The following is a 27,695-nucleotide window of genomic DNA, read 5'->3' as shown; positions in this document are numbered from 1 at the left end:
TTACTAAATTGGATGCATCTCAGGGCTTCTGGCAAATAAAACTGCATGGTGATAGCACAAAACACTGTATATTTAATAATATTTAATAATATTTGGCTGATACCTCTGCTGAGGATGCCTTTTGGAATTTCCTCTGCTCCAGAAGTTTTCCTCAGGACAATGGAACACATGATAGAAAGCATAAATGGGGTATGTGTGTACATGGATGACATGATCTTATGGGGATCCACACAAAAACAACACAATGAGAGGCTGATCAAAGTGCTACAATGCATCCATAAATATGGATTAAAGTTAAATGTCAGCTTGGTGTGAAGGAAATCACCTTTTTGGAAGATAAACTGTCAGAGGCAGGTGTAGAGCTAGACAAGAGCAAGGTGAAAGCAATTTTAGAGATGCCCAGACCCACTGACAATAAAGGTGTATTGAAAGTGCTGGGAATGATCAATTTCTTCCAAAACCTGTCTTCCAAAACAATATACTTAAGGAAGTTGTTACAGTACAAATGTGAATTCATGTGGACAGACAGCCACGAGGAAGAATAGGGATGACTGAAGACCATTCTAACAACAGAACCAGTGCTTTTGATGTTCTTTGATGCATCCAGAAAGATGCACTTCAAAAGATGAAATAGGTGCCATCCTACTTCAAGCTATAGGAGAAGAATGAAGGCCAGTACCATATGCACGAAGGAAGATCACAACATCTGAATGCCAATATGCACAGATTGTGAAAATGTGTCTAGGACTGGTCTATGATCTCAAGAAATTCCACAGTTATATGTATGGTCTACCAACATTCATGGGAGAGACAGACCACAAACCATTAATCATGATAATCAAGTAAAATGTCTTTGAGAATCTAAGGACTGATGAGAAAGCTACAACGTTATGACTTTGAATTGGTGTACACACCATGGAAACTTATTGTGTCACCTAATGAATTATTCATGGGAATGACGCAGAGTGAATCACACAATGAGAGTTCCACAGAGACAGATGCGAATCTCCATTTGAACCTGATCATTGAATCTCTTCCCGTATCTGACATGAAATCCAAACAGATCACAGCTGAAACAGAAAAGGGCACAGTTCTACAAAAACCATCAAGAAACTGAATGATGGCCTAAAGGTGAATGTCTGAGCTGAGTGTTGTCCATGGGCTTTACAGACAGAGCAGAATTGTCATTCGTCAATCACTGTGACGAAAGATGTTGAAAAGGGTGCATGAGGGGCACCTTGGAATGGAAAAATGCAAGAGAAGGGCCAGAACTGCTGTTTATTGGCCAGGGATAAATGCTGACCTTGACAGGATGGTTTCAAGCTGTGAAACTTGTTTGAAACATCACAGAAAGCAGACAGAACCATGACAGCAGAACCATGACAGAAAGTTAGGAGTGATCTGTTCCACATCAATGGAAAAATTACTTGCTGGTTATTGATCTATCCAGAGATTGTATTGCTTCATAACATGTCTGCAGCTTGTGTGATCCAATATATGAATTTGATCTTTGCAAGACATGGAATTGCTCAAATTGTCTACAGTGGCAATGGACTATAGTTGTAGAGAATTCCAGAACTTTCCAAAAGAGTATGATTTCCAACATGTGATTTCAGGTCCTCTGCATCTACAGTCAAAAGAGTTCACATAGTTAAACAGTTACTCAAGAAAGCTTTAGACAGTGGCTCAAATCCATATCTAGCTCTTTTGAGTTACAGATCTTTACCACTTGAACATGGCATATCACCCACTGAGCTTCTGATGGGATGTAGACTACGCACCACACTTCCCCACTCTACAGGCCCAAACAGAACCGAGATGTCAAACGGAAACAAAAATGTCTGCAAGGGAGACAAAAGGCAAATGATGGCAAGTCAGCGAGGAGCTTAGGGTCATTGGCACAACATGGTACAGTGAAGATCAGAAATTCTAACCCTTGGGACAAAAAGGCTATTGTTCTGGGAGAAGCAAATCCAAGATCCTGCACTGTCAGAACAGAGGAAGGTCAAATACTGAGAAGCAATCGAAGGAGCCTGCTGAAAATGCCAGAGATACTGGAGAAACACACAGAAGCAGAGGATTCAGCTTGCACGGAAACTGAGGAAACATCACCTCTGCTAGGCAGTAGTAGACCAGCAGAGCTGACACAAGCACCTGCAGAACTGACTCAAGCACCTGTGTTAAGAAGATCCACACAAGCTGTCAAAGCACCTGACAGACTGAATCTATAAAAGAAAAAGAACTGCACACTTAAATGTTTGTGTTGCTGATGTTCATGTTACATTTGTGTTAAACTTTAAATTGAAAGAAACTGTATTAAAATGTCATAATTGATTAAACATCTCAAGGAAAGAGAATGTAGTGATAGAGTGCTACCACAAGGAGGAGACGGAGTGTAAAGAATCTGCAGAATGTTGAAGATGGATGTCTTCCTCATGAGTTCTGGCATGTGTATGCTCTGTCGTGCATGCTGTTTGCTTAGTTAATGTAGCACTATCAATTAGACCCGACAAGCCAGAAGTTGAGATCAATAGGCTTTAATCATTATAAACTTACAGTCATTCTTAAGTCCAAGGCAGGGGGATTTGGCAATACTGCCTTTAGGGATCCTGGAGAGGGAAGAGTTACAGTATTGGTGTGGGCCAACTAGTACAATGACTACAATACAGTGTTCCCCACAGTTAATAAATCTAGCTTTTTTTAAAAAAAAAGAACCTAAGTTTCTTTATTGTAATAGAAGAAGCATCACACAAGGAACTTTATGCTCTCCACTCTGTCAACTGTTCATGTGCAGTGGAGGGTGGTCATTCCTGGTCCTCCTGAAGATTCAGGTTGTTACTCTTGCACTATTTCACAACATTTTCTAGCTCTTCTCTGTAGTGCAACTCATTGTTATTGCTGATGAGGCCAACTACTGTTGTGTCATTTGCAAACTTGTTGACACTGTTGGAGCTGGATCTGGCAATGCAGTCATGATCAGTAGCATGAATAAGAGTGGGCTGAGCACAGAGCCATGAGGTGTGCCAGTGCTCAGCATAATGGTGCTTAATGCTCTACTGCCAACCCAGACAGACTGCAGAATTTCTGTTAAGAAGTTCAGGATCTAGTTACAGATAGGGGTGTTGAGTTGCAGTGAGGACAGCTTTTCCACCAGCCTCTGGGGAATGATCATATTAAATGCCATGTTGAAGTCAATGAAGACATTTGAGGCATCATTCTCCAGGTAGACCAGAACAGGGTGAAGCGACAAGGCTATAGCACTCAATCCCCCATGAATGAAGTCCAACATCCCATAGGCCTTCTTAATGATCCACTCAACCTGTGCGGTGGCCATGAGAGATTTATGGATTTGGACCCCAGGGTCCCTCTGTTCGTCTACGCTCTTAAGTAACCCTGTGCTCTGCCTTCTGGCTTGACCTTCCAAAATTCATCATCTCACACTTAGCCAGTTTGAACTCCATCTGTCACTTTTACACCCAACTCTCCATCCTGCTTATATCCTTTTGTAACATGCAACAACCTTCAGTACCATCCACAACTCCTCCAAACTTCATATCATCCACAAACTTACTGGCCCATCCTTCCGCCTCTTCATCCAAGTCATTTATAAAAATCACAAAAAGCAGAGGTCCCAGAACAGATCCCTGCCAAACTCCACTAGTCGCTGACCTCCAGGCAGAATACTTTCCTTCCACAATTGCACTCTATATTTCTACATCCAAACCAATTTTTTAAAAATCCACACAGCCAAGGTACCAAGGATCCCATGCATCATCACTTTCTGAACAAGTCTCTCATAGGGACCTTCTCTCTGCCTGTCTTCTTTCTGTCTTCCTTTCAAATAGAAGGAGGAAATCCCTGCATTAAAGCACTTTGATGTTATTAACTGTGTTGACAAAATTGTGATTACATATCTTGACATCAATACATTTCTCCCAATGATGAGGAGAACCTAAATGAAAAAGATCAACACAATAGTAAAAATAACTGCAAAATTATAGATTCAACCTGTAACCTTCTGTGTGTTCCTCCAGTATCTCTGGCGTTTATCACGATTAATAATTAATCTTCATAATTAAATCCATTGCAATGTTCCCATACCCATTGTCTCTTGGAAATATATTTTGTGCTTAAATGTTGGGAAATTAAATATCTGTTTGAAGCAACTACAGATCAATTTTAAAATGATGCATCATTTATCTTTTCAGTGAGCTCTTCCAGTAAGAAACTCAGATGCAGCACAATGCTTCAGGGTTGTGACAAAATTAAATCCAGTTAGAATTTTATAAGCCATGGACATATTGAAACCACTTAAAAGTACTCTTAATGCCATTGATGCTTATGTTATGCACAACATAGGTTTTGGATCTGACTTGACTAGCCACATACAGAAAATCATTAACTAAGCCATTGGTATATGGTCGTTTTAATCTAAGGAGGGTGAAATCTTAATAATTGAAATGTTGTTGAAAATGCTCTATGTTCACAAAATTACTTATTTGGTTTTGAACTTTCATGAATTTTAGCAGAATCTTAAATACTTTTTATATCATAGATCAAGCAGTGACCAACTAGAATATTCTCTTACAGGTGGAATGTGCTTGGCTTCGAGTTGCTATAAAGGGTGCAATGGCAAATCAGCAACCAAAAGCGGCCTTCATGTCAATGTATATCCTGGAGATTGATCAATTCATCTTGACGCCAATGAGCATTGCCACAATTGATGCAGAAGATGATGAGACATCAAAGGACAGACTGATTTTCAACATCACCAAACCTCCTGATGAAGGGTACCTCACTCATTTGGATGACCATACCAAGCCTGTCATTTCATTCAGCCAGCAGGATTTATATGACATGAAGATAGCGTATCAACCGCCGAACATGAGCTATCCTGAAAGAAGGAATTATGAGGTATGTTGAATCAGTTTCCAAAAGTTTAATGAAGATATGAAATTTTCTCCCTCTTCACTTTAGGTATGAATATCCTTTCCTGTGTTTTATGTTAGTTTTCTGGCCTCACTGTTGCTGGGCATTTCCACAACTTAACTCCCAAACCAGTCCCATAACTTCAGAAATTAGAAACCCAGTTTAAATAAAATGATGCTATTCCCCAATTTAGCTCATACTTTGTTCTGACTCTAAAATGTTTAATCTCCCTCCTTTTTCTTCATTCCAAATTCTTCAGATTTTAAAATCCCCCAGATATCATTCAATTTTGAGCAATACCCTCATATTTTTACTAAAACTATGCTATTGTAAAATAGAAAATTTACACCCTTGTGTTATTCAGGTCAGTTTCTCTGTTTATTAAAAAGTCATGATTCTTTTACTCGTAAAGAAAATCTTGAACAGGGGGAGCATTAGGGGGACTTCACACAGATTAGTGGGAGTGTGGAACCAGCTGCCAGATCAAGTGGTGAATGTGGGCTCAATTTTAACATTTAAGAATGATTTGGACAGTATGACAGGCTATATCATATTTTATAACACATATAAATATGTTTTTGGAGGAGATAGATTGTGGGGGTTTAGTATAGGTCACAAACAAACATTTCACAAAACAGATTTCATTTAAAATGCAAGACCTTTGCTAAAAGTGAGTCATGCAGATACCAAGAGCCTTCACAAAGACAATAAAACAAGGAGACTACTTTGCTAAAGAATTTCAAAAGCAACAGATGAACCGACTCAGAAGTTTGGATCCAGTGCCACAATCTGTCTGGATGCAGTTTGCTGTTCTAAAAAGATCATGTGGTTCTTGTAAGCAGAGAGAGAGAGGAGACTAAACAGGCTTTATCTAAGAAAGAGAGAGAGAGAGAGAGAGAGAGAGAGAGAGAGAGAGAGAGAGAACTGGTTTCTGCAGTCATGGCAAGCTGGCAGCTTGTTGAAACCCCATTTTGAAGATGGGTTGTGAGTTCTGAGTTTAGCTTGTTGAAAACCCTTGTGGCTCATACAGGAGGGAGTGGCTGGCTAATAATTGCCTGATAGAGTGTTTCACCTGAAATAAGGGAAACAAATGAACTCTGTGGTGACCTGCAGAAGAAGAGGTTATCATTTGGAAAATCCTGATGGGGCAAGTTTCTTCGGCAAGACACTGAAATGGCTGATGGAAGTAAATCAGTTTGTGTGCGTCCAACGAGCAATAAATTTCTCTCTCAAACCAACAAGAACCATTCTGAATGGTAACCAATTACCTTTAGCACCGGAGCTTGATGTAAATTCATAAATGTTATATTCTGCGCATAGTATAATAATTGCCTGATACTGGTGAACTTGGAGGAGTGAGAAGTGATATTGGACTGTGAATCAAATAACTTTTCTAAACATACACACATTACATACATGGGTACTTAGACTTAGAAGGAAGTTAAATTAATAGTAATAAGTTAACATTTAATACTGTTTTTATGTTTAAAGAAAATTAAAAGTTCCTTTTGTTTAAGTAATCAATTGTCTTGGTGAACTTCTATTGCTGCTGGGTTTTGGGGTCCTCTGGGCCCATAACATTAGGTACATGGATTGGAGGTGTATAAAGGCGTATGGACTGGGTGCAGGTCAGTGGGACAAGACAGAATAATAATGCAGCAAAGACTACAAGGGCTGAAGAGCATGTTTTCCTGTTCTGTAATGTTCTATGTTTCTAATTGAGAACCCAGTCCAGGAATGGAACTAGGGGTCTAAAATAAAAACCAATCCTGGCAAAGTTAACCAGGTCAAGCATTTCCTTTGGAGAGAGTTCTCAGTCTTTTTCTAAATGTGCTGTTGGAGGTGCTGGGAATTTCCAGCATTTTATTTCAGATTCCCAGGGTCTGCATTTTTTGTAATGTTGGTCAAATCTTTCTGACTGAAATAGATTTCCCAAAAAGGAATGCTTCTAAAGGGCATTTGTATTTAATTCATGCAAACTTTAATTTTCTCTGTTCTCTTTTACACCTTAGGTTGAGTTTCAGGCAATAGACACATTTTTCGCAGCCAGTGCTTCCATAGTTGTTCACTTTTCAATCAGAACAGCAGATACGAATGCACCAAGGGTTTCTTGGAATATGGGTATGTGAAATTGATTAGTTTCCTTTTTATGGTTCCTTTTTAATTTTAATGAAAACATTATTTGCAGGGAATTACCAGTTTGCATTTAGATGTAATTGCAATTCTGAAATTTCTGACTTCATTATGATTGTCACTGAATGAAAGCATTGATTCTTCTGCTAGTCCAACCCAACTTTTCCACTTCCAAATGGCTGATGTTCTACTTAGTCCTGCAGACCAGTCTGAAGTATTTTCAGCAGTTTCCATTTTTTTTTAAACGGAGATTTTCAGAACCTGAACCTTTTTGTTTTTTTTGCCTGAAGACCAGACTGCATCAGGCTTGATTTCCAGTATGATTAAATCAGCCTATTTCATCAGTTGCCTAGTAGAGTTGGGTTCAGTATTCCTGGACTGCAAAGTTCCAGCTTTTGCCATTCTCCATTGAGTACTGAGCACATGTGTGAACACGATTCAAGAATTGAGGTCCTACTCATGCACACATGGCAAATGCACAAACCAACAAAGCTCTCAAGGATGCTTTTGCCATAACATTTTGTCCAGTAATACCCAATACCTTTACAAAAGAGGAATAAATCAAAGGAGTGAGTGTTTTTGGTACTGAGGGGCTGTGGCAGGTGCAGAATCAGATTCCACTGAGCATTATGTAAATTCAAACTTTAAATGAAATGGGAGAAATTTAGCCAAAATGTGTATAGATTGCCAAACAAAATAGCCTTGATTTCTCATGAGTTTCTTTAAGTTAATGAAGAAGTTGTATTTGACAATTATCAACTTGAATTCCAAGAAGTTATAAACAATATTAATTTCTAATCATTCATTTTATTCTTAAGCTGTCTCCATTAAAAATAAATGCTTTGAAAATCCAATTACTTGTGTACTGTAGACCCAAATAAAAGGCTGAAACCATTGTGCATCTGTGGAACAACAACTTGCTTTTCTCAAATGAGTCCTGACCTTGCTTGATCCCTGTAAATGAACTGTGAATTTTTCTGGCTCCAGGCTGGACACACTCGACCATATTTTCACTTTTGGACTGATTACAATTGTTTCCTCACAATTTTTTGTTTAAAAGGTAATATCTACAAAAGCAAAATCATGTTTATTTACTGTTCAGGTGCCTTGCCGTTTGGCGTGGGCGATCATGTCTCTCCATCCATCATGGTCTCTGACCCTCTGAATTGTAGCTTTTGCCTCCCCTGTTTCTAATCATGTTGTTAATCCATCTATCATTTTCATTCTCTGTCGACCTCTGTTTCTTTTCCCTTCCAGTTGTAATTAATGTTCTAATGTATCTCTCCGCATGATGTGTCTAAAGAATTTTGATTGCTGTTTTCTGATTCTTCTAAGTAATATAGATTTTAACCATATAACCATATAACGATTTACGGAGTGGAAACAGGCCTGTTTTTGTTCTTTGTAGAACTTTAGTTTATAATCCTATCCTTCTATGATATGCATAGCATTCTTCTGAGACACTACATTTTTGCTGCATTGATTATTTTCCCCATTGCTTTTGTGATGGTCCATGACTCGTAGCGTTACATCAATATAGGAAGAATGTAGCAGCTGAGAGTTTCTAAGGCAGATGTCAATTGCTTTGTTGTTGTTCATTTCTATAAATACTGTTCTTTCCATTGTTATTCTTGCTTTTATGTCTATTTCACATTTGCCAGCAGATGTTACCCATAATCCAAGGTACTTGAAGTTGTGAACTTGTTTCAGGGTTTCATTACCCAATACGATCCTACAATTTGGAATATCAGGTTTCTTTGATATTACCATTACTTCAGTTTTCTTTTTGATTAAAGTTAGGCCAAGTCTTTTGGTCTCTGTGTTGACCCTAGATACTAATTTGTGTAAACTTACTTCACTGTCTGCGATCTGTACAGTATCATGTGCAGAGCGAAGGTTGTTGATATTGTGTCCTCCTATACTTACCCCAGGTAGATCTTGCACGATTATCATTACACTTTCACTGTACAGTGAGAACAGATCAACACAACCCTATCTGATTACTAATCTTTATTGGCTGATATTCACCAATCTTTCACTGTCCAGGGTCAACACGACCCTATCTGATTACTAAGCTTTATTGGCTGATATTCACCAATCTCATTGTCTATCTGTATGGCTGCACATTGTTGCCAGTAGAATTTGCTGACTATTTTAGATCTTTTCTGTCAATATTAATTTCATGATGATTTGGTGTTTCACTGTGTCAAAGGCTTTTGTGCAGTCAATGAAACAGAAATATAGGTCTTGTTGTACTTCGATTGACCTTTCAATAATATTCCTGAGGATATAAGTAGTGTTTGATGTTCCCTTGCCTTTGACAAAGCCACACAGTTCTTCAGTGATCTCTGGTTGAATTTTGTTTCTTATTCTGACCATGATGGCTCTAAGTGGAGCTTTTGTGATGTGGTTTATTAAACTAATTGTTCTGTGTTGTCCACACTCTGTTGCACTTAGTATCCATTGGACTGCCAAAGAAACTGTCTTTAAAAAAAATCTTCGGGTATTTTGCCACTCTTATATATTCAATATGATTGCTAATTTCTCTGCGCCAAAATCTTATAGCACTTCATACAGTTCAACCGAAATGTCATTTGGTCCTGATGATTTCCCCTTTTACATTTTCTTCATAGCATGTTCCACTTCTTCTTTCATTATTGCTGGGCCCTCGTTGTTGCTGCCAATATCAAACTTGTCCTCTCAGTCTTTGTCACCTTATAGATCTTTGATGTATTCTGACCATCTTAGCATTATTTTCTTTTTTTCCATAATTGTAGAGCCATCTTTTGCTTTCATACATCCTGTTATTACCCCACTTTACATCTGATTTGTGACCTCTTTAAGCTCGTCGAGCATACATTTGCTGTTGTTGGTCTATTAACTCACATTTGTCCTTGAGAGATCTTTCTTTTGCTTGCTTGCATTTGGTTATTATCTGTGGATGCAAAGATAAGTAGGCTTCTTCGAATACTTTACGTTTTCTTCTTTGTTCCATAACATTCAGAATTTCTTCTGTCATCTATTTCTTTTTAGCTTTTTTATGTTGTTTGGGAATCACCTCCTGTGCTGCTTGTGTAATGCTGTCTCTGAGGTTTTCCCATTGCTGTCCTATAGTAGTGATATTTTGTAGAGTCTCAAATTTGTTCTTCACTGTTATTTGGAATTCATTTTTGATGTCACTGTTTTTTCTCAAATGTCTCAAGTTGAGCTTTGGCTCTTGTAGTGATATGTTTTCTCCTGGTATATTATTACCTAACTGTACTGTGGTATGTATGAGGCTGGCCCGCCCACTAGTGACTCATCTCCTATGTCTCCACCCCTTATAATCTGGCCATAAATGTCGATCTTCCTCCTCCCTTCCGGAAATCCTGTGCCTGGATCCGGCCCAGCCAAAGTCTCATGTTTATTAAAGCCGATCATTCCCTGTTCTTGACTTTGTGGTTATTGATAGAGTCTATTAATTTAATAAACACAAATGTCTCTCTGGTAATGGAGAAACTGCTGCACCCAGAATGCTTGGATGAGGACCCCCAGCTACCAGGGTCCTACGAGTACTCTGAACAGTGGATTGGCTTCTTCAACAATTTCCTAGAGGCCGACTCCGACCTTGTGGATTCTGACAACAAAAAGCTGAAAGTTTTGCAAGCAAGGGTTGGTCAGAAGCTGCAATACATACACATGGAGATGATGGCTGGGCTCCGTGCTCTTTACAACCCCAAGCTCAATGAGGTTTACTCATGCTACCTCCTCATGTCCTGGAAACAGTAGCCCATTGAGTCATTAGATGAGTCCCTTCATGCCCTGTGCACACTAGGAAGAGACTGTTGGGGTAGCTCCTCATCCCCTGTGTCAGTAGCTCAGTGCATAGAAGACTTAGTCCGGGACGCCTGTGTGTCGGGGTTAAGGTCTGATTACATCAGGCAACATCTGCTTGCAGAGGACCAGCTACCGTTAAAACAGACTGTACAGCTGGGAAGGATGCTCAACTCAGCCCAGCGCCATGCTGTATTGATCGCTGGCAAGAACGGGCCCACCACATGCACACCACGAGAACGACTATCTTGGGAAATTGCGTCCAGGATGGCTGACCCCACTGCTGCTGCTGTGGCGACTGCGCACCCGAAGTGCTACTTCTGCAAGCAAACAAAGCACTCACGACGACTCTGCCCGGCTAAAGGCACTATCTGCTCTGGTTGGTTTTTTAAGTTTTCTGAATCTCAGGTGCATCAAGCTGATTATTGTCATGTGATCAATGTAGCAGTCTGCACCCAGCTACATCTGACCGATGTAGCTATACTGCAATCCCCAATGTGGTCCTCATCCTGGTCTTGCCTACTTTTGCATTAAGGTCACCTTGATTAATGGTATTTTTTGACCTTTTACATTGACTTATTGCTGTTTCTAGTTCATCATAAAATTTACTGCTGTCTGCTGTTGGGGCATAAACTTGAATGATATTAATGTGTAGTTACACAAGTAACCTTCGATCAGATATATCATACCTTTAATGTAAAAAAACTGTTCCAAGATACTTCCGAGGAACATTACCAGGTTAAATAAGGAGACAAGTATGGATGATGAAAAGATGCTCTTGTTTTCAAACTTTATTTAAAGATAAAGAAAAACAGAAAATACAATCCAATAATCATCAAAAATTGATTTTTACAAAGATAAACCCCAAACTCACCCTCCCACCCCTTCAGCCAGCTCCCTAAAGGGGAGCCAAAAATATAAATCATATATTTTTAAAAATTATAAATGTTGAGAACAATTCAAAGTACATCTCAATGCATATATTTCAAATATGGAGACTATATGCTAACAAAAAGGGAATAATTATAATGTAAATTATAAGTAATTTTTTCCATAAAAATACAAGCTTTCAATTCATTATGCCAACGTTGTATATTAATCTCTGTATTGTCTTTCCAAGTACCCGCAACACATTTATGCGCTACTGATAACACAAAATGTACAAAAGCAATTTGAATTTTATCCAAACCTAATCCCCTCAATGAAATCAAGTTACCCAACAAAAAAATTGTTGGGTCTAATGGTAATGTAAAGTTATACAATTTTTCCAAAACTACTTTAATTCCTTGCAAAATGGTAGAACTTTAACACAAGTCCAAACAGCATGTAAAAAAAAGTTCCAATACATGAATCACATCTAAAACATAAATCTGAAATATTAAACCCATATTTTTTCAATTTCTCTGATAATTGATGTAAAAAATTATAATTAATCATTCCATACCTTACATTTGTCAATGTGATTACATTGTCCTGATACATATCTGCCCAATCATCTTCAGGAAAAATAAACACTAAATCACTCTCCCATTTAAGTTTAGATTTATCCCAATCAAGTTTATCCATATTATCTTGTAACAAATTGTACATAATCAAAATATAATCCTTCTTTGGTACAGAGGAAATCAAAGACTCAAATCTCGACAAAGTAGATAAATTCATCTCTCTACCATAATTATCCTTTACCAAGGCTCTAAATTGGTATAAACAAACAAAGAATTTGCAGATATATCAAATCTCTCTCTCTCAATTGATTAAAAGAAAGAAATTGTCCCTCTTCAAAACAATCCTGTATTGTCTTTATACCCTTAAACCCCCAACTCTTAAACATTGAAAAAAGGAATAAGCTGATTATTATACAATGGAGTTAAAATTGATAATTTATCTTTTGATCCCAAAACCCTATTTTTTTTTAAATCCAGTACTTTAACAAATGTTTCAATATCAGCATATTATATTCCTGTAGCAAATACAAGTTCCAACGAAATATAAATTCATGTACCTTAACCTCAGAAATCCATACCATTTCCACCTTAGCCCAGCTAAGAGGATAGTCTAAATCCATCAACCTGCTAATAAATTTCAACTGGACCGCTTCATAAGAATTTTGAAAATGTGGTAACTGAAGTCCACTTAATGCATATTTCCATGCTAGTTTATACAATGCCACTCAAGCTAATTTACCTTTCCATAAAAACTCCTGCATTACCTTATTTAAATCCTGAAAAAAAACCTTTTGAAAGTAGACAAGGTATTGACTGAAATAAATATTGAATTTGGGGGAAAATATTCATTTTAATACAATTGACCTTACCAATCAAAGTTAATGGAATATCTTTCCACTTAATCAAATCTGCTTTAATCTATTTTAATATAGGCACATAATTTAACTGATACACTGAATGAAAATTAACATCTACAAACACACCTAAATATTTAATTTTATTTGTTCACCTTAATTTTGTAATAATTTTAAATACTGAATAATCTCCTATTCCAACTGGCAAAATTTTACTTTTATCCCAATTAACTTTATATCCTGACAATTCTCCAAATTTTGACAAACACTCTTGTAACTGCTTCAATTACTATTCTGGTTCCATCAAATATATCAATACATCATCTGCAAACAAATTAATCTTATATTCTTCATTCATAATCTTCATTCCTCTAATTTTATCATTTTGCCTAATAGTCTGAACTAATGGTTCAATAGCCAATGCAAATAAGGCTGGTGAAATGAGCAGCCATGCCGAGTTGAACAAGTCAACCTAAACGGTAAAGAAATCTGACCATTTGTCACCACCCTAGCAACGGGTTCATATATAAAGCTTTAACCCAACCAATAAAAAAAGGGCTAAATTTAACCTTTTCAAACACCTTAAATAAAAAATCCCACTCAACCCTATCAAAAGCCTTTTCTGCATCTAGTGCAATCAATGATTTTGGTATGCATTGACCAAAGTAATTAATCGAAGAATATTATCAGATGCATTTCTGTTCTTAATAAAATCTGTTTGATTAGTATGTATCAACTTAGGTAAGTACGTAGCAAGTCTATTAGCTAGAACCTTGACAATAATTTTATAATCTACATGTAATAAAGAAATAGGTCTATATGAAAACATTTTTAATGGATCTCTATCTTTTTTTGGAATAATAGTTATTAAAGCATTGAACAAGATTCTAGCAGCTTCTGTTCTTCAATAACTTGTTTTAACACATCTCCAAATACACTAGATGAATCAACATAAAAAATTTATAAAATTCCACAGGAAATCCATCATCCCCTGGGGACTTTCCATTTGGCATTTCCTGTATAGCTTCCTTGATTTCAAAATCTGTAAATGGTTATTACAATTCCTGAGTATCTTTCTCATCTAATACTGGTAACCTCAATTTAAATAAATAAGATCCAATAGAACCATTATCTTGCTTCCCCTCAGAAGTATATAATTTTTGATAGAATGAATAAAACTGATCATTAATTTCCTAAGGCTTATAGGTAATTATTGAATTATTTTTAACAACATTAATAGTCTGAGATTCCTGTTCAGCTTTCAGTTGCCAAGCAAGTACCTTATGAGCTTTCTCCCAACTTATAATAATGTTGTTTATTTCGATTAATTAAATGCACAAACTGATAAGTTTGTAAAGTATTATAGCATCATTTAAATTTCACTAATGCAGCTTTTTTGTCTTCTGTCACATCCTTCTGAAAATCTTTCTCTAACTCAGCAATCTGATTTTCCAACATTAAATTTTCTGCCATAAATTGTTTCTTAACTTTCGTAGAATAACTAATAACCTGTCCCATCAAATAAGCTTTTAACGCATCTCATACTACAAAATGACTATCCACAGAATTAATTTTCTCAGTCAAGAATAAAGAGATGTGCTCTTTAACAAAAGTAACAAACTCTGTTTTTTTCAATAACATTGCATTAAACCTCCATCTATACGACAAGCATACCATTTTTAAACTTTCACAAGAAAAAAATAATAATGAATGGTCTGATAGAACTCTACTTTTATATTCAGCTTGCAATACTCTATTCTGTAGGTGTGCTGATATAAAAAAAAATCAATCCTAGAAAATGAATCATATCATGATGAATAAAAAGAAAAATCTTTCACTGTAGGATTAACCTTTCTCCAAATATCTACCAGATTTAAATCTTTAATCAATGCTTTGATCTGTATTGGTGTCTTTGATTTCCTTTAGTCTTCGGGTTTATGTCCAATAAAGGTTCCAAAACACAATTAAAATCGCTCCCAACTAAAATATTTTCATTAGCTTGAGTTAACAATAAGAAAGCTTCTGAAATAAACTGCTCATCATCTACATTAGGTGCATAAAGATTAAGCAAAGTCCAAGATTCAGCAAAGATTTCACAATTTACCCATAAAACTCTACCTACAGTTTCCTCTGAAGATTCCAATTCAAATGATATTTTTTTATGAATCAAAATCTCCATCCCTCTTGCCTTAGAATTAAAAGAAGAAAAATACACATGTCCAAACCAATCTCTTTTCAATTTCAAATGTTCCTTTAAGGTCCAATGTGTTTCTTGTAAAAAGGCAATATCAATTTTCATTTTTTTTTTTATAAGCCTCCTTCGCTTAATTAGATTATTTAATCCAAGAACATTAAAAGCTGCAAAATTCAAAGTAGACATTTTTTCTATCTACTAATATATTAACACTCTATAAAATAATGCTCCCCTTTATAATTCTTCAAAAAACACAGAAAAACAAAACCCACCCCTCAATTAACAATTTTTTTAAATTAAACCCCCCACCCCAAAAAAAAAATAAAAAACACCCGAAGTTAGTAACACCCTAAAATCTGGGTGTGGTAAGCCCACTAGTGGTAGGTGACAGTCAAAGCTTTCAGTGTCATCCACCTTCTCAGGCAGATGCATATTCATTATGTAATTAAGAACCATCAAATATAGTAAATATATTCAACTAAATGATTCCAAGCCCCATGATTGTTCCGGATCTTCAATGTCAAGAAGACTTTGTGTCAGCTCTTCTTTCTTTCAATTCTTACCATTCTTTCCAAACCCATTCCCCTACCAATTTCCATTTCCATTTACACTCCCCTTAGAAGATGATGGTGAAGACTGCCCATTTCTTTGCAATTCTGGAAATGAATTAGCAAAAACCAAGACATCGTGATCGTTCTCAAAAAATTGAGATTGAAAGTTTACATAAAACCTTCAAAATTGCAGGATAACGAAAAGCAAACTTGTGGCCCTTTTTCCATAAGACATCTTTAGCCGAATTAAATTCCCTTCATCTTCTAATAACATCTTGACTCAAATGGGCATTAAAAAACCACTATTATTTTGAATCATCAATGGGGATTGACTCTGCCGCACTTTCTGTACTGCCATTCGTAAAATCATTCCTCTACCTTGATTCTCAAACAACGAATCAAGATCGTCCAGGAAGTGTTTTTTTCCTCAACACTCTATGGGCCCAATCCAGTTCCAAACCTTCAGGAAAAAAATCTTTACCCAATACCTCAGGGATCCAATGTTTAAAAATTTTTATTGGATCAGAACCTTCAAAGTCCTCTGGAAGACCAACTATTTTCATATTATTTCTCCAGCTTTGATTTTGCAAAGAATCAATCTTTTTCAATGAATCCCTTCTTTGAATCCCCCAATCTACAAAAGAACCTTCCACTTTTTCCATTTTTTCTTCATTGCATTCCATCTGATTTTGACATTCAGAAAAAGCTGTTACAATTTTAAAAAAATTATCTTGTACAATATAAACAGATTTTATACATCTGTTAATATCACTCTTAACTACAGTCATTTCTTGTTTCATAGTTGGCATTTCTTCACACAAAATATTCATTTTTGTTTTCACATCCATAAATCCCTAGGTTATTTGAGTTGACATTTGTTTTGACATATTATCCATTTGGAAAGCAATCCCTTCCAAAACAGTGAACATTGAGTCCAATCCAGATTCCATAGCCACTTTTTGAGGTCTACCTTCTTTAACTGCAGGCTCTTCCTCCTGGGCAAATTCCAATAAGGTAAGTTCCTCTTCACCTTCAGTCACTGTAGGTCCTCTGACTGTGTGGCTGAGGGTTTGGAGACCCGACGCCGGCACCCCGGCCTCGTTGGGGCACTGGCACTCGGGCTCCCCCACAGCCCACACTTTCTCCAAAAGGTCATGGACCTGGGATGCTCCATGCATGCCCGGCAGATCCGCCGGATGCGCAGGGGTGTCCTCCGACATGACACTGCGTGTCCCCGGGCCACCCAGCAATGTCGTGGGCTCATGGGCCCCTTTGTCGGTTGGGCCACCCACGCGCACGGCTTCACGTGCACACGGGTCGGCTACAACCGAACTCATAGAAGTGCCGGTGCCATCTTGCGACTGCAGGATCGGTGCCAAGGTCAAGCTTAAGCGGGCAGGAGTCCTCAGAGGTTTGGAGACTCCCAACAACGACTCCATGGATTCAGCTGTGCAGGTAGGACTCGGATCATCTAATTTCTTCTGAAGATGAGTTTTAGATTTCTTCACATTGGTAGACATGATGAATCACTGTTATTCAAAAGAATGTAAATATTATTCTTAACCACTTTTATACTTTTAAAAATTGTGTATTTAATAATCCAGCTGGGGAAAGGTGGAACACATGTCTTTCTTCTATGCTATCTTGCCATGCCCCCCGAAAAGATGCTCTTTGAGGTAGATTTTAAGGAGCCTCTTAAACAGGAAAGGAAAGGCGGAAATATTATGGCATTCAGGGAGGGAAAACTTGGCACTCATGAAAACACAAGAGTCTAGAAATGGAGTGATACTGATATCTCAAATGGTTGCTTGATTGGAAGAGATTACAGAGGTAAGGAGTGACAATGCCATTAAAAGATTTAAGAAGTATAGAATTTTAAAATCAAGACACAGTTTATTCCAGAGGTACTTCTAATGGTGAGGTCAGTGGACCAAAGGGCCTGATTCCATATCTCTCTGACTTTTTGACTCTATAAATGAGCAACTTGGAATGGAACTTGGTGAGAGTTAACACATGGCACCAAAGCTTGCTATTGATGATAATGAGTTTATTTTTATACACATTGTACAATATACCTGTGATAGTACAGATTCTATCACCAATGTGTATATGTACAGATTGTCATGTAGGATGACTGTGATTGGCTGAGAGCATAGCCACACCTACTGGCAGGTCTTAAAGTGTTGCTCCTAGCCAGACTAGGTCATTCTGGACTGATTAACCTACTTGTGATATGCTCCAGTCTTCTAGTTAATAAAAGCCTTGGTTTGGATCAACAAGTCTTTGATTCTTTCAACGCGCTCTAAAATACCCATAGTCCAAAAGCCTTGCTGTAGCTGAACTGGTAATTGTAAAGAAAAATTATAGTAGTAAGTAAATTGAATTAAATTAAAATACACAATAAATACATAAAATGTATAACAGATATTTAGAGGAATCATAATGAATTGCAATTGTGCAGACAGTTCTTTTTTGATGTTGGGGCGGTCTACAATTATTGTATCAAGCTGATGCTCAAAAGTCTGATGGCTGTTGCAAAACTTTTCTTGAACCTAGTGTGGTGATATGTAATTACACCACGAGGTCACCACTGGTTATCCCGGTGACCTTGTATATAAAGCAGTCCAGAGCTACAGTCGAGCCTTCCAGGTTTGTCTTGCAGAGAGACAAGACTTCTTAGTGTTCATGTTAGTTTATTAAAGCTGTCTTATACTCCCACTGATGGTGTGGTTATTGTCAATAGACCTAGAAGTGGTGGTTTTCAGGCTTCTGTACCTTTTTGACTAAAGATAGTAGTGAGAAGAGGTTGGTGACCAGTGTAATGAGGGTCTGTATGATTTTGCCCACCTTCTTGAAGCAGCGCCTCACATAGATGTCTGCAATTGATGGGAAGTTAGAGCTTGTGATGCATCTGGCTATGTTTGCCTGGACACATGAATTCCCAAGCTTGGCTGTGACAGCCAGTATAGTTTCTACTGTGCATCTGACCACATGCCAAATTTTCCTCAGACTCATTAGAAAGTAAAGTAAGGCTACTCAGAATGTGAATGAAAAGGCATCCACGGGAAGGATGAAGTCACTTGGATTCTTTGTAACAGTTCAACGGTTTCATTTTATTTTTAATAATGCAAGGTTTGTACTTCCAAATATATTTTAAATTGCATCAAAATTATGAAGCTTTCTTCTCTGAACTTCTATTCCAGTAAAATTAGATATCTGGAGTTACTTAAAGCTTGATAGTTTGAAAACTGGTATTAAATAGTTATATATTCAGATATTTCTAATTTGTGCAGGTCTGGACTTACTGGAAGGCCAGTCTCGACCAATTACTTGGGATAATTTCCAGATAGTGGACAACGATAATATGAATGCAGTACGTTTAATAACAGTGGAAGGTTTGCAACATGGACAGCTCACAGTTAGAGGTAAAAGGTCAACAATGTTAAATAAGCCATTTAGCAATTCTCTCCATATATATATTTTTTGGAACTTTGCTCCAGACCTCTCAATTATGCTATTGCATATGATTGCCTCAGAATTAATTTAATCATCTTCATTAAATAAAAGGGAGATTAGCAATTCAAAATTAAAGTAAATGCTTTACCTGTTACATGGAGTTTACTGCCCATAAGTCGTTTACTCTGACTTGTCAAAGATCTCCAGAGGGAATGGAGGCAAAAAGTTGTAGAACTGGAGCTGCTAATGGGGCAAGCAACTTTTGACATCTCTAGTCAGCAGAACATGATCTTCAAGTGCTCCATTGGTGATCTGCACACTCCCTAAGTTTTAGCTCTTGCTCCTTTGTGATCTCTTGGGCAATAGAAATCACAGGGAAGAGGTTAAAAATCTAACTGGTATGGTCTTATTATTTGGTAATGTGATTAAAATATTTGTTTCATTCCAGGAGTAGCACAATTGGACCAGATGAACTGGTTACTGATTTAAACTGCCCCAACACCTTCCAAACCTGCTTTCTCTACCACCTAGATGGACAAAGTTAGCAGATGCAATGGCACGCCATGTCCTGCAGGTCCCCCTCAAAGTTAAATGTAAATTTTCTTAAATTTAGGCCTATAGCACAGTCTTAGGCCCTTTCAACCCACGAGACCGTGTTGCCCAAATAAACCAAATTCACCTACAGCCGTGGTATATTTTTGAATGGTTGGAGGAAACCAGAGCAACTGGAGGAAGCCTGCAGACATGGGGAGAATCTACAAACTCCTTACAGACAGTACAGGATTTCCACTCTGGTTCCCGATTCCTGGTGCTGTAGCAGCATTGTTCTAACTGTTACACTAACCATCCTGACTTGGAAATATATCACTGTTCCTTTGTTATTGTTGGACCTTGTAAATCCATACCCAATAGATTTTGAGATTATCTTCAGTAGAAGGACTGCAGTGGCTCCAAAAAATAGCTCATGGCCACCTTTTTTTTCCCAAGAGGAATGAAGGGTTTACAGTGAATCCAGATCAACAACTGAAAATAAAACTCTTCAACTTGTCCAGATGTGAATATTTTCAACCTAAAATAATATCTCAGATTTGATCTTACATTAAAGGATGCTTTCTCTGTTACCAGTATTTACAAGTTTTAGCTTGGGTTACAGTAAACACTTTAGAAATATTTTAATGTAGAGGTTGATAGTAAATCGTTAAATGTTATCATATCAACATAAAATGCATGACAAATGACGGTGTGAAATTTTAAATCAACTTTTATAGGTTTAGTCTCAAATTTCACAAAAGTTCTCTGTTTTTTGGTTTGTACAATTACCAGGTGCCAAGGGATTCATGTGTAGCATAAAAGACATTATGGATGGAGTTGTGCTCTACCACCATGACAACACTGATACAACCAAAGATTACATTGTATTCCGAATCTTTGATGGTAAACATGCAATACGACAAAAGTTTCCAATTAATATTTTACCCAAAGATGACAGCCCTCCTTTCTTAATTAACAACCTTGCCATTGAACTAGCAGAAGGAGAGACAAAATTAATAGAGGACTATATGCTGTTGTCTTCTGATTTGGATTCTAGTGATGATTACATTTCATACAAGATTATAAATCTACCACAGGCTGGAGAAATTGTGAAAAAAATGGCACCACATCTACCAGGTAAGTGCAGGTTGGACATAAAGGCATGAAAGTGAACAAATAATTTAATGCTGTAATATCAAGCAATAATCTCAAAGAACAGTTGTACTTGTTTCTTCTACTTGTGTTTTGTTTGTCACATTATCTTGGAATAATCTTCCAGCAACATTCTCAGACTTTTTGTTGTCTAACCTTGTGACGCATTCTTCATGAGTCCATATTGTCGATCCTTCATTTATCTTTCCTGATCAGGGTTTACTAGATTATTGTTATTTCTTACCATGTTAAAAAATTATATTATTAATAATTAAAATGAAGATATTGCAAATTTTTAAAAAATGACCAGCAGAGACTTGGAATATTTTATAATGACATTTTTACCATATACCATAGACATTTTTTTTTACTTTACCAAATGAAATTTATGGCAGAGAGAACTGTTTAGGCCCAATGAGTTGCAACTCTCAGGTGAACCCATTGTCCCACTAATTGTCCCCACATTCTCATCAACTCCCCCCAGATTCTACCAATAACCTACACGCTAGAGATATGTTACAATGTCCAAATAACCTGCAAACCCACACATTTTTGAAGGCTAAAACTTAGGCAGTTTGTTCCTACTATAAGCAATATAGCTGACATTACAAACCAATAGGTTATTTGTTTGCTGCTAACCATTGTAATTCAGCTAAGTTTGTAAGTTTGTAAGCAGCATTTTTTTTTTTTAAAAACTGAAATCTTCATGAAAACCTTCTCAAGAAAATATTATTGGGATAGAAATTAAAATGGAATTGTCGAATGAAGAAAGGTGGGCTTTGTGAAATGTAATTCTGTGAACTATATGTTAGAGCATTCTAAAAGTGTTTGATAAATAATATATTTAATATTTTATGACCACTTCAGGAAGAAAGGTGCTCAGATGACACTGATATTTAATTCTGCAGAACAAGCACCGTTCATCACAAATGTAATCAATTTGATGTTATCTATTGGATTTTTAAACAATTCCACTTGTAATCAAGTTAGATTTTATGAGCTTGTGTTTCCACAGAGTTATCAAAATGTTATGAGAGGAAGTCAACAGATATTGCAGAACAATCTTTGGTTGACATGACATACAAAGTACCTATATGTATTCTCATTTATGGAACGTGCAGAATGTGTCCTTACCTGTTCATTTTTGAGGTGTAAGGGTCCAATAGTACCAGAATTAGTGAGAAAAAATCCTAAAAGGATGCAATTTCAGAAAAATTCCACAGATCCAGAGGCCAAATGAACTAAACAAATATTGGAATGAAAAAGACATTTTGCTTGAGTCAGAAAGAGGTTGTTTTTGATGGAAAATTAATCTGGAAACTAACACCATCTAGATATTCCATCTGCCCCAATAAGGCTTAGAGTAAGATAAAATAAAAGCTACTTTTATCTGTACTTCTCCAAGTTCATCTGTATAAATATTATTTTTAAAGATGAAAGAAATATATCTTTCACTGATTATTTTTGTTCATATTCATAGGTCATCCCATAAATAGTTTTCTGCAGCAAGATCTATTCCACGGTCTGATTTATTACCATCATTTTGGAAGTGAGATCTTTGAGGATTCATTTGAGTTCGTACTGTCTGATAGTCATGAACCCCCCAACTTTTCTGACCTCCAGGTAAGAATGATGATCGATTAAATGAGGCATCTCTTCTTTCGAGCAGCCATTCTCACCCTTTTATTTGCTGTGGCCCCCTTAGGACTCTGCTCATAGTTTATGGGCCCCCTTCCCTGTGAAGCAGTCAAGTTTTGATTTCTTCCATTCCTCTCACTGACCAACTACATAAAAACTATAAACAAATATTTGTGTTATATGAAGTGAAAAGAAAACAAGGTTTTTACTTAAGTGTGCTGGTGCGCCCATTGAAAATGGATGACTTAGAGGGTAAAAGAGGCTAAATATATTAAAATATATCATCTCAGTGGTTGTTGGAATTAATATTATTTTAAATGAAAATACTAATAACTAATAAAAATACCAATTCTAAACAACAAATATTTCAGATTATTTGCCGCAAACGCTGGACAAATCACCAAAGTTCCTGTTATCAAGATCAAAATGAATAGAATATTTTTACTATCTGTCAATACAGAGAACAATACATCCCTTTCAAAAAATCATGAGTAAACATCCACGTTAAAGTTTAACAGGTGGAACCAATACAGGCTTGTTGACTGGTGAAAGTCTTTGGCCAGGTCTGGGTTGAAGATGTAGACTACAGTTAGGGCACAAGAGAAGATCACAAGACAAATTTTTACTAATCAAAAGATGGAAAATTCTGCAAGGTTCCGTTCCCAGTACAGAGCTGTCGTCCACACAAAAAAAATCAGTTAAGAGTGTCATGCTTGTTCTGTACCTTGGGGTCCTGTTGAATGAAACTCAGTACAGGATGCAGAATATTATAGAATTACCTTCTGTGATTCAATAATATAGCAAGAAGAATTTCTCTGCTACTTCTGAACACATTTTAAATATACTCACTACTTTTTTGTCTTTAGATATTTTCTTAGGTTCAGTGATTTAGAGTAATACTATTTTGCATTATAGCATTTCTTTTGTCTTGAGCTTTTTTTAATATTGGAAGGCAACACTGTAGTTTCAGCTCATTGCAAAATGAGTAAGAGAGCAAAATTAATGCCAAACTGGGTGATATATACTGGACAATGTGGGTGTATTTTATGGATTTTGGACTGCTGATCACAAAAATCACTTTAAAATGTTCATATCCTGTACCTTTATTTTAGATAAAACCTATTTTGTGATTTCCTATCATATTTTAAGTCTATTAGTATATTGCCCACAAAGCAAGCTGTTTTCGTCAGTCCAAGCATGCTTGAGCATGCTATAGAATACATATATATATATATATATATATATATATTTGGGGTGACACTGTTGGCGTAGTTGTTAGCACAACACCTTTACAGCGTCAGTGATTGAGACCAATCCGGGGTTTGAATCCTACACTGTCTGTAAGGAGTTTGTACGTTCTCCCTAGGTCTGCCTGGGTTTTCTCTCAGGGCTCTGGTTTCCTCCCACCATTCAAAAACGTACCAGGGTATAGGTTAATGGGGTGTAAATTGAGTAGCATTGACTTATGGGCCAAAATGGCCAGTTACTGTGCTGTATGTCTAAATTTAAAATTTAAATTTAAATGTTGTCTTAGGCCTGGGCATGTTGAGTCAGGATAGATGCAAACAAGCTATAAAAGCAGCTGATGGTTACAGATTCTATGCATCACATTGCTATAGATTGAATGGATGTTGATGCACATGTTCTTTAGGCAATAGCATCATGAATGTACTTAACAAATTTATTGTTCTGGGAAGATTCAGTACACCATAAATGTCTTGTCAGTGTTGCAACAGCTGTGATATGTATTTGTGGCGTGTATGTGCAGCATGACTGCACTTATTAAGAAAGCCTATGAGTTGTTCTTCAGTTGTAAAATTGGTGACCAAGACAAACCTGGGCTCCTCACAATGGTTGTGCAACATGTGCAATCAACCCGTGACCTTGATGTCAGCATCATTATGTGATTAAGCAATTGCTAAATTCAGTAAAAGTTAATCAATGCCTCTCCAACTTCCTACGTTATACAGAAAATCTGAAATTATCATTGTGCCCATCTTGAAAGCATTTCAAACCTTTTGGAAAAAAAAATGTTGTCTAGTGTAATTGATGCAAACTGAACCATTCAGCCATATTGCATTTTATTATCATGTTGTAAGCTGGGCCAGGCACAAAGGAGGCAATTTTCAAACTCGACCTTTGAGGAATATTTCATAGAACTCACCTGATTATGACCCATTGATTTAAGTGAAATGAAAATTAGGCTGCTTGCAAATATGAATGAAGAACATGAAATTCTGAATAGACTCCCATAAATCAGACAGTATGGAGCGAGAAATGTAGAAAACATTTCAGTTTAATGTCAGTAAATTTGGCATCTAGGTCTCATAGCTGAAAGTTACCTCTATCATTATTGAATGTCGTCTGTTCTTCAACACAGTTGCCTTTTTTTTCTGATTATTTGTGCTGCCTTTATATTCTAACAAGCAATATAAATTCTTCCTTATGCAGCAGTTTTTCATGTAAGTATATATCGTACCTTAAACTCTAAAACCATTTTCAGTCAAACAAATAAAATCTCACAATACTTATATTTGAGTTGTTTGCCTTGGATCTTTCTTACCCCTTAGTTGCCACAGAAGAGAAACTATCTCCTTGGAGCACAGACTTGCTATCTTTGGATGACAGAATTTCTGCATCTTTCAAGCAGCATCCTTGCTAGATGTCTAGACCAGAGTGACACAGTCTAAGATAAGGTTATCTAGGCCCAGAGTTTGAAACATCTGCAATCATTTATCAGTCAGAAGCCTTCAATTGCCCATTCTATAACCACAGTCCTCCTCATAGGAGGGCTAAGATGCATGTCAGTGTAGTACGCGTCGAAAGAACCAAAGACGTTGATCCAAACCAAGGCTTTTATTAACTAAAAGATTGGAGCATATCACAAGTCCAGAATGACCTGGTCTGGCTAGGAGCAATCCTTTAAGACCTGCCAGTAGGTGTGGCTACACTCTCAGCCAATCACAGTCATCCTACACTACCATCTGTACATATGTACATAAACACATTGGTGATAGAATCTGTACTGTCACAGTCATGCAATGCAATTTGTGTGGTGTCAGCCAAACGATCGTTTTTAAAGAAAAGAAAGAGGTTCGGACACTTCTTGAGTAGGAAAGTGTGATTGAGTTTGTTGGTAAGACTTGTGGATAATGTCCCCTGGAGCTTGTGCAGAAAGAGACTTGCTCATCAAGGCTGTATGTATGACACACTGAAATCTGCAGTGAAAATCATTTCTCTGCATCAAGAACCAAAGTGACATTTTTGATTTGCAGCAACTGGGAGAAGCAGCAAAAGCCATGAAGAGGACAGCAGCAAAATTAAGAAATGTATTCAATGTAGCCCCTTTTCCACTGGCACTCTGTCCCAGGAATTAACTGGGAATTTACTCAGACAGGGACCAGTAGAAAATGAACATTGTCTAAATGCCGCTGTCAAATGATGTCATTTCAGGCCAGGAATTAACCAACTTTTAGCCTACTCATATCTCCGGCTTTTCCTGACGCCCATGTGCTGATAAAACCAGTGGAAAATGGATAGCAGAAAGTCACCCCTTTCCAGTTGAAGGTAGAGCACTCAGATCTCTGGGTATGAGTATGTTCAATGGAAAAACAATTAGTGTCCCAGTGGAAATGGCACCAAGGGTTTCCTATCTCAGGGACACTGCGCAGCAAATTAACTGGAATGCCAGTAGAAAAGGGTCTCTTGATAGCCACAGGTTCTGGTATTCATTCATATTCCACTTGTGCAGCAGGCACTCAGTAGATGTGAAATGAAGATGCCTCATTACTGAAGTTAGGAAGATGCAAAATGCTTCGTGGAGTTCAGGAGGAGTGGTCCTGTCAAGAATTCAGGATGAGACTGACTGAAGTTGCAATGTTTTCTCTGTGTTTAGTTGGCATTTATTAGGTCTATCTGTGAAATTTCTTCCACCGGAATGCCACCTTGCATACTTCTGTTTGTATCCCAGTTCTTTTTTTTTGTACAATACTAAAATATAGACAGTACAAAACTCAATTTAGCTCCTTCCACTTTATTATTAAATGTTGGTGCCCTGAACACTTATACCTGGATGATTAAAAAACAGAAAGTTCTTGAATCACTCAACAGGTCAGGCAAGAGAAAAAGAATTAAGACCTCTTGTCAGAACTGGGAAAGAGACTTTGGACTAATCTACAGGCTTAATGAAGTTTACGTGAATTTATTAATATAAACTGACCATCAATTCTGCTGAAATACGTAGGTAACCTAATTTGCCATGTAGTTAGCTAATAGTAGAGAAATGCAGCAATTGCTGAGCAGCCTGAACACCAATTTAGTGAAGAAGTTCCTTGAATTCCGATTATTTTCTTTGGCATTTAATTTTCCTGCCTCTCTAAGACTTTGTTTCTCCTTTTATTATCAGTTTGGTAGCATGAATGCAATGAACAGGGGATTGTGAAATGCTGTGACCTTCAATACAATCAATTTTATCATGTGGGCACAGTAAAGAAAGAATGCAGAAGTGTCCTTGATTAACTGTTGCACCAAATGCATTCTCACAAGAATTATTCGTTTTTTTCTATGGAGTACACAACACTGAATTTATCCTGCCTGATTAATGTCGTGATTTCGATGAGCAGCCAAAATCTTAATCATGCCATTTAAAGCCAGAGCATGTCAACTCCTGTTCGGCTCCGAATCATGGGTCCTCTACCGGCATCACCTACGGCTCCTAGAACGTTTCCACCAGCGTTGTCTCCGCTCCATCCTCAACATTCATTGGAGCGCTTTCATCCCTAACGTCGAAGTACTCGAGATGGCAGAGGTCGAAAGCATCGAGTCCACGCTGCTGAAGATCCAGCTGCGCTGGGTGGATCACGTCTCCAGAATGGAGGACCATCGCCTTCCCAAGATCGTGTTATATGGCGAGCTCTCCACTGGCCACCGTGACAGAGGTGCACCAAAGAAAAGGTACAAGGACTGCCTAAAGAAATCTCTTGGTGCCTGCCACATTGAC

General features: G+C 37.3%; 1 protein-coding gene across 1 annotated transcript in view; it reads left to right on the top strand.

The window, feature by feature from the left end:
- Positions 1-27,695, top strand: part of frem1b (Fras1 related extracellular matrix 1b) — a 213,661-nt gene that overhangs the window by 47,224 nt on the left and 138,742 nt on the right. Inside the window, exons 6-10 of the mRNA XM_069938520.1 lie at positions 4,591-4,914; positions 6,942-7,050; positions 19,213-19,344; positions 20,699-21,043; positions 22,539-22,681. Of these exons, the coding sequence (XP_069794621.1) occupies positions 4,591-4,914; positions 6,942-7,050; positions 19,213-19,344; positions 20,699-21,043; positions 22,539-22,681 (1,053 nt within the window). The remainder of the gene's footprint in view (positions 1-4,590; positions 4,915-6,941; positions 7,051-19,212; positions 19,345-20,698; positions 21,044-22,538; positions 22,682-27,695) is intronic.

The sequence above is a fragment of the Narcine bancroftii genome, chromosome 5, assembly GCF_036971445.1.
Source record: "Narcine bancroftii isolate sNarBan1 chromosome 5, sNarBan1.hap1, whole genome shotgun sequence".
NCBI lineage: Eukaryota > Metazoa > Chordata > Chondrichthyes > Torpediniformes > Narcinidae > Narcine > Narcine bancroftii.
Note: the sequence above shows the minus strand (reverse complement) of the source record. Positions and strands in the feature narration are given on the sequence as shown.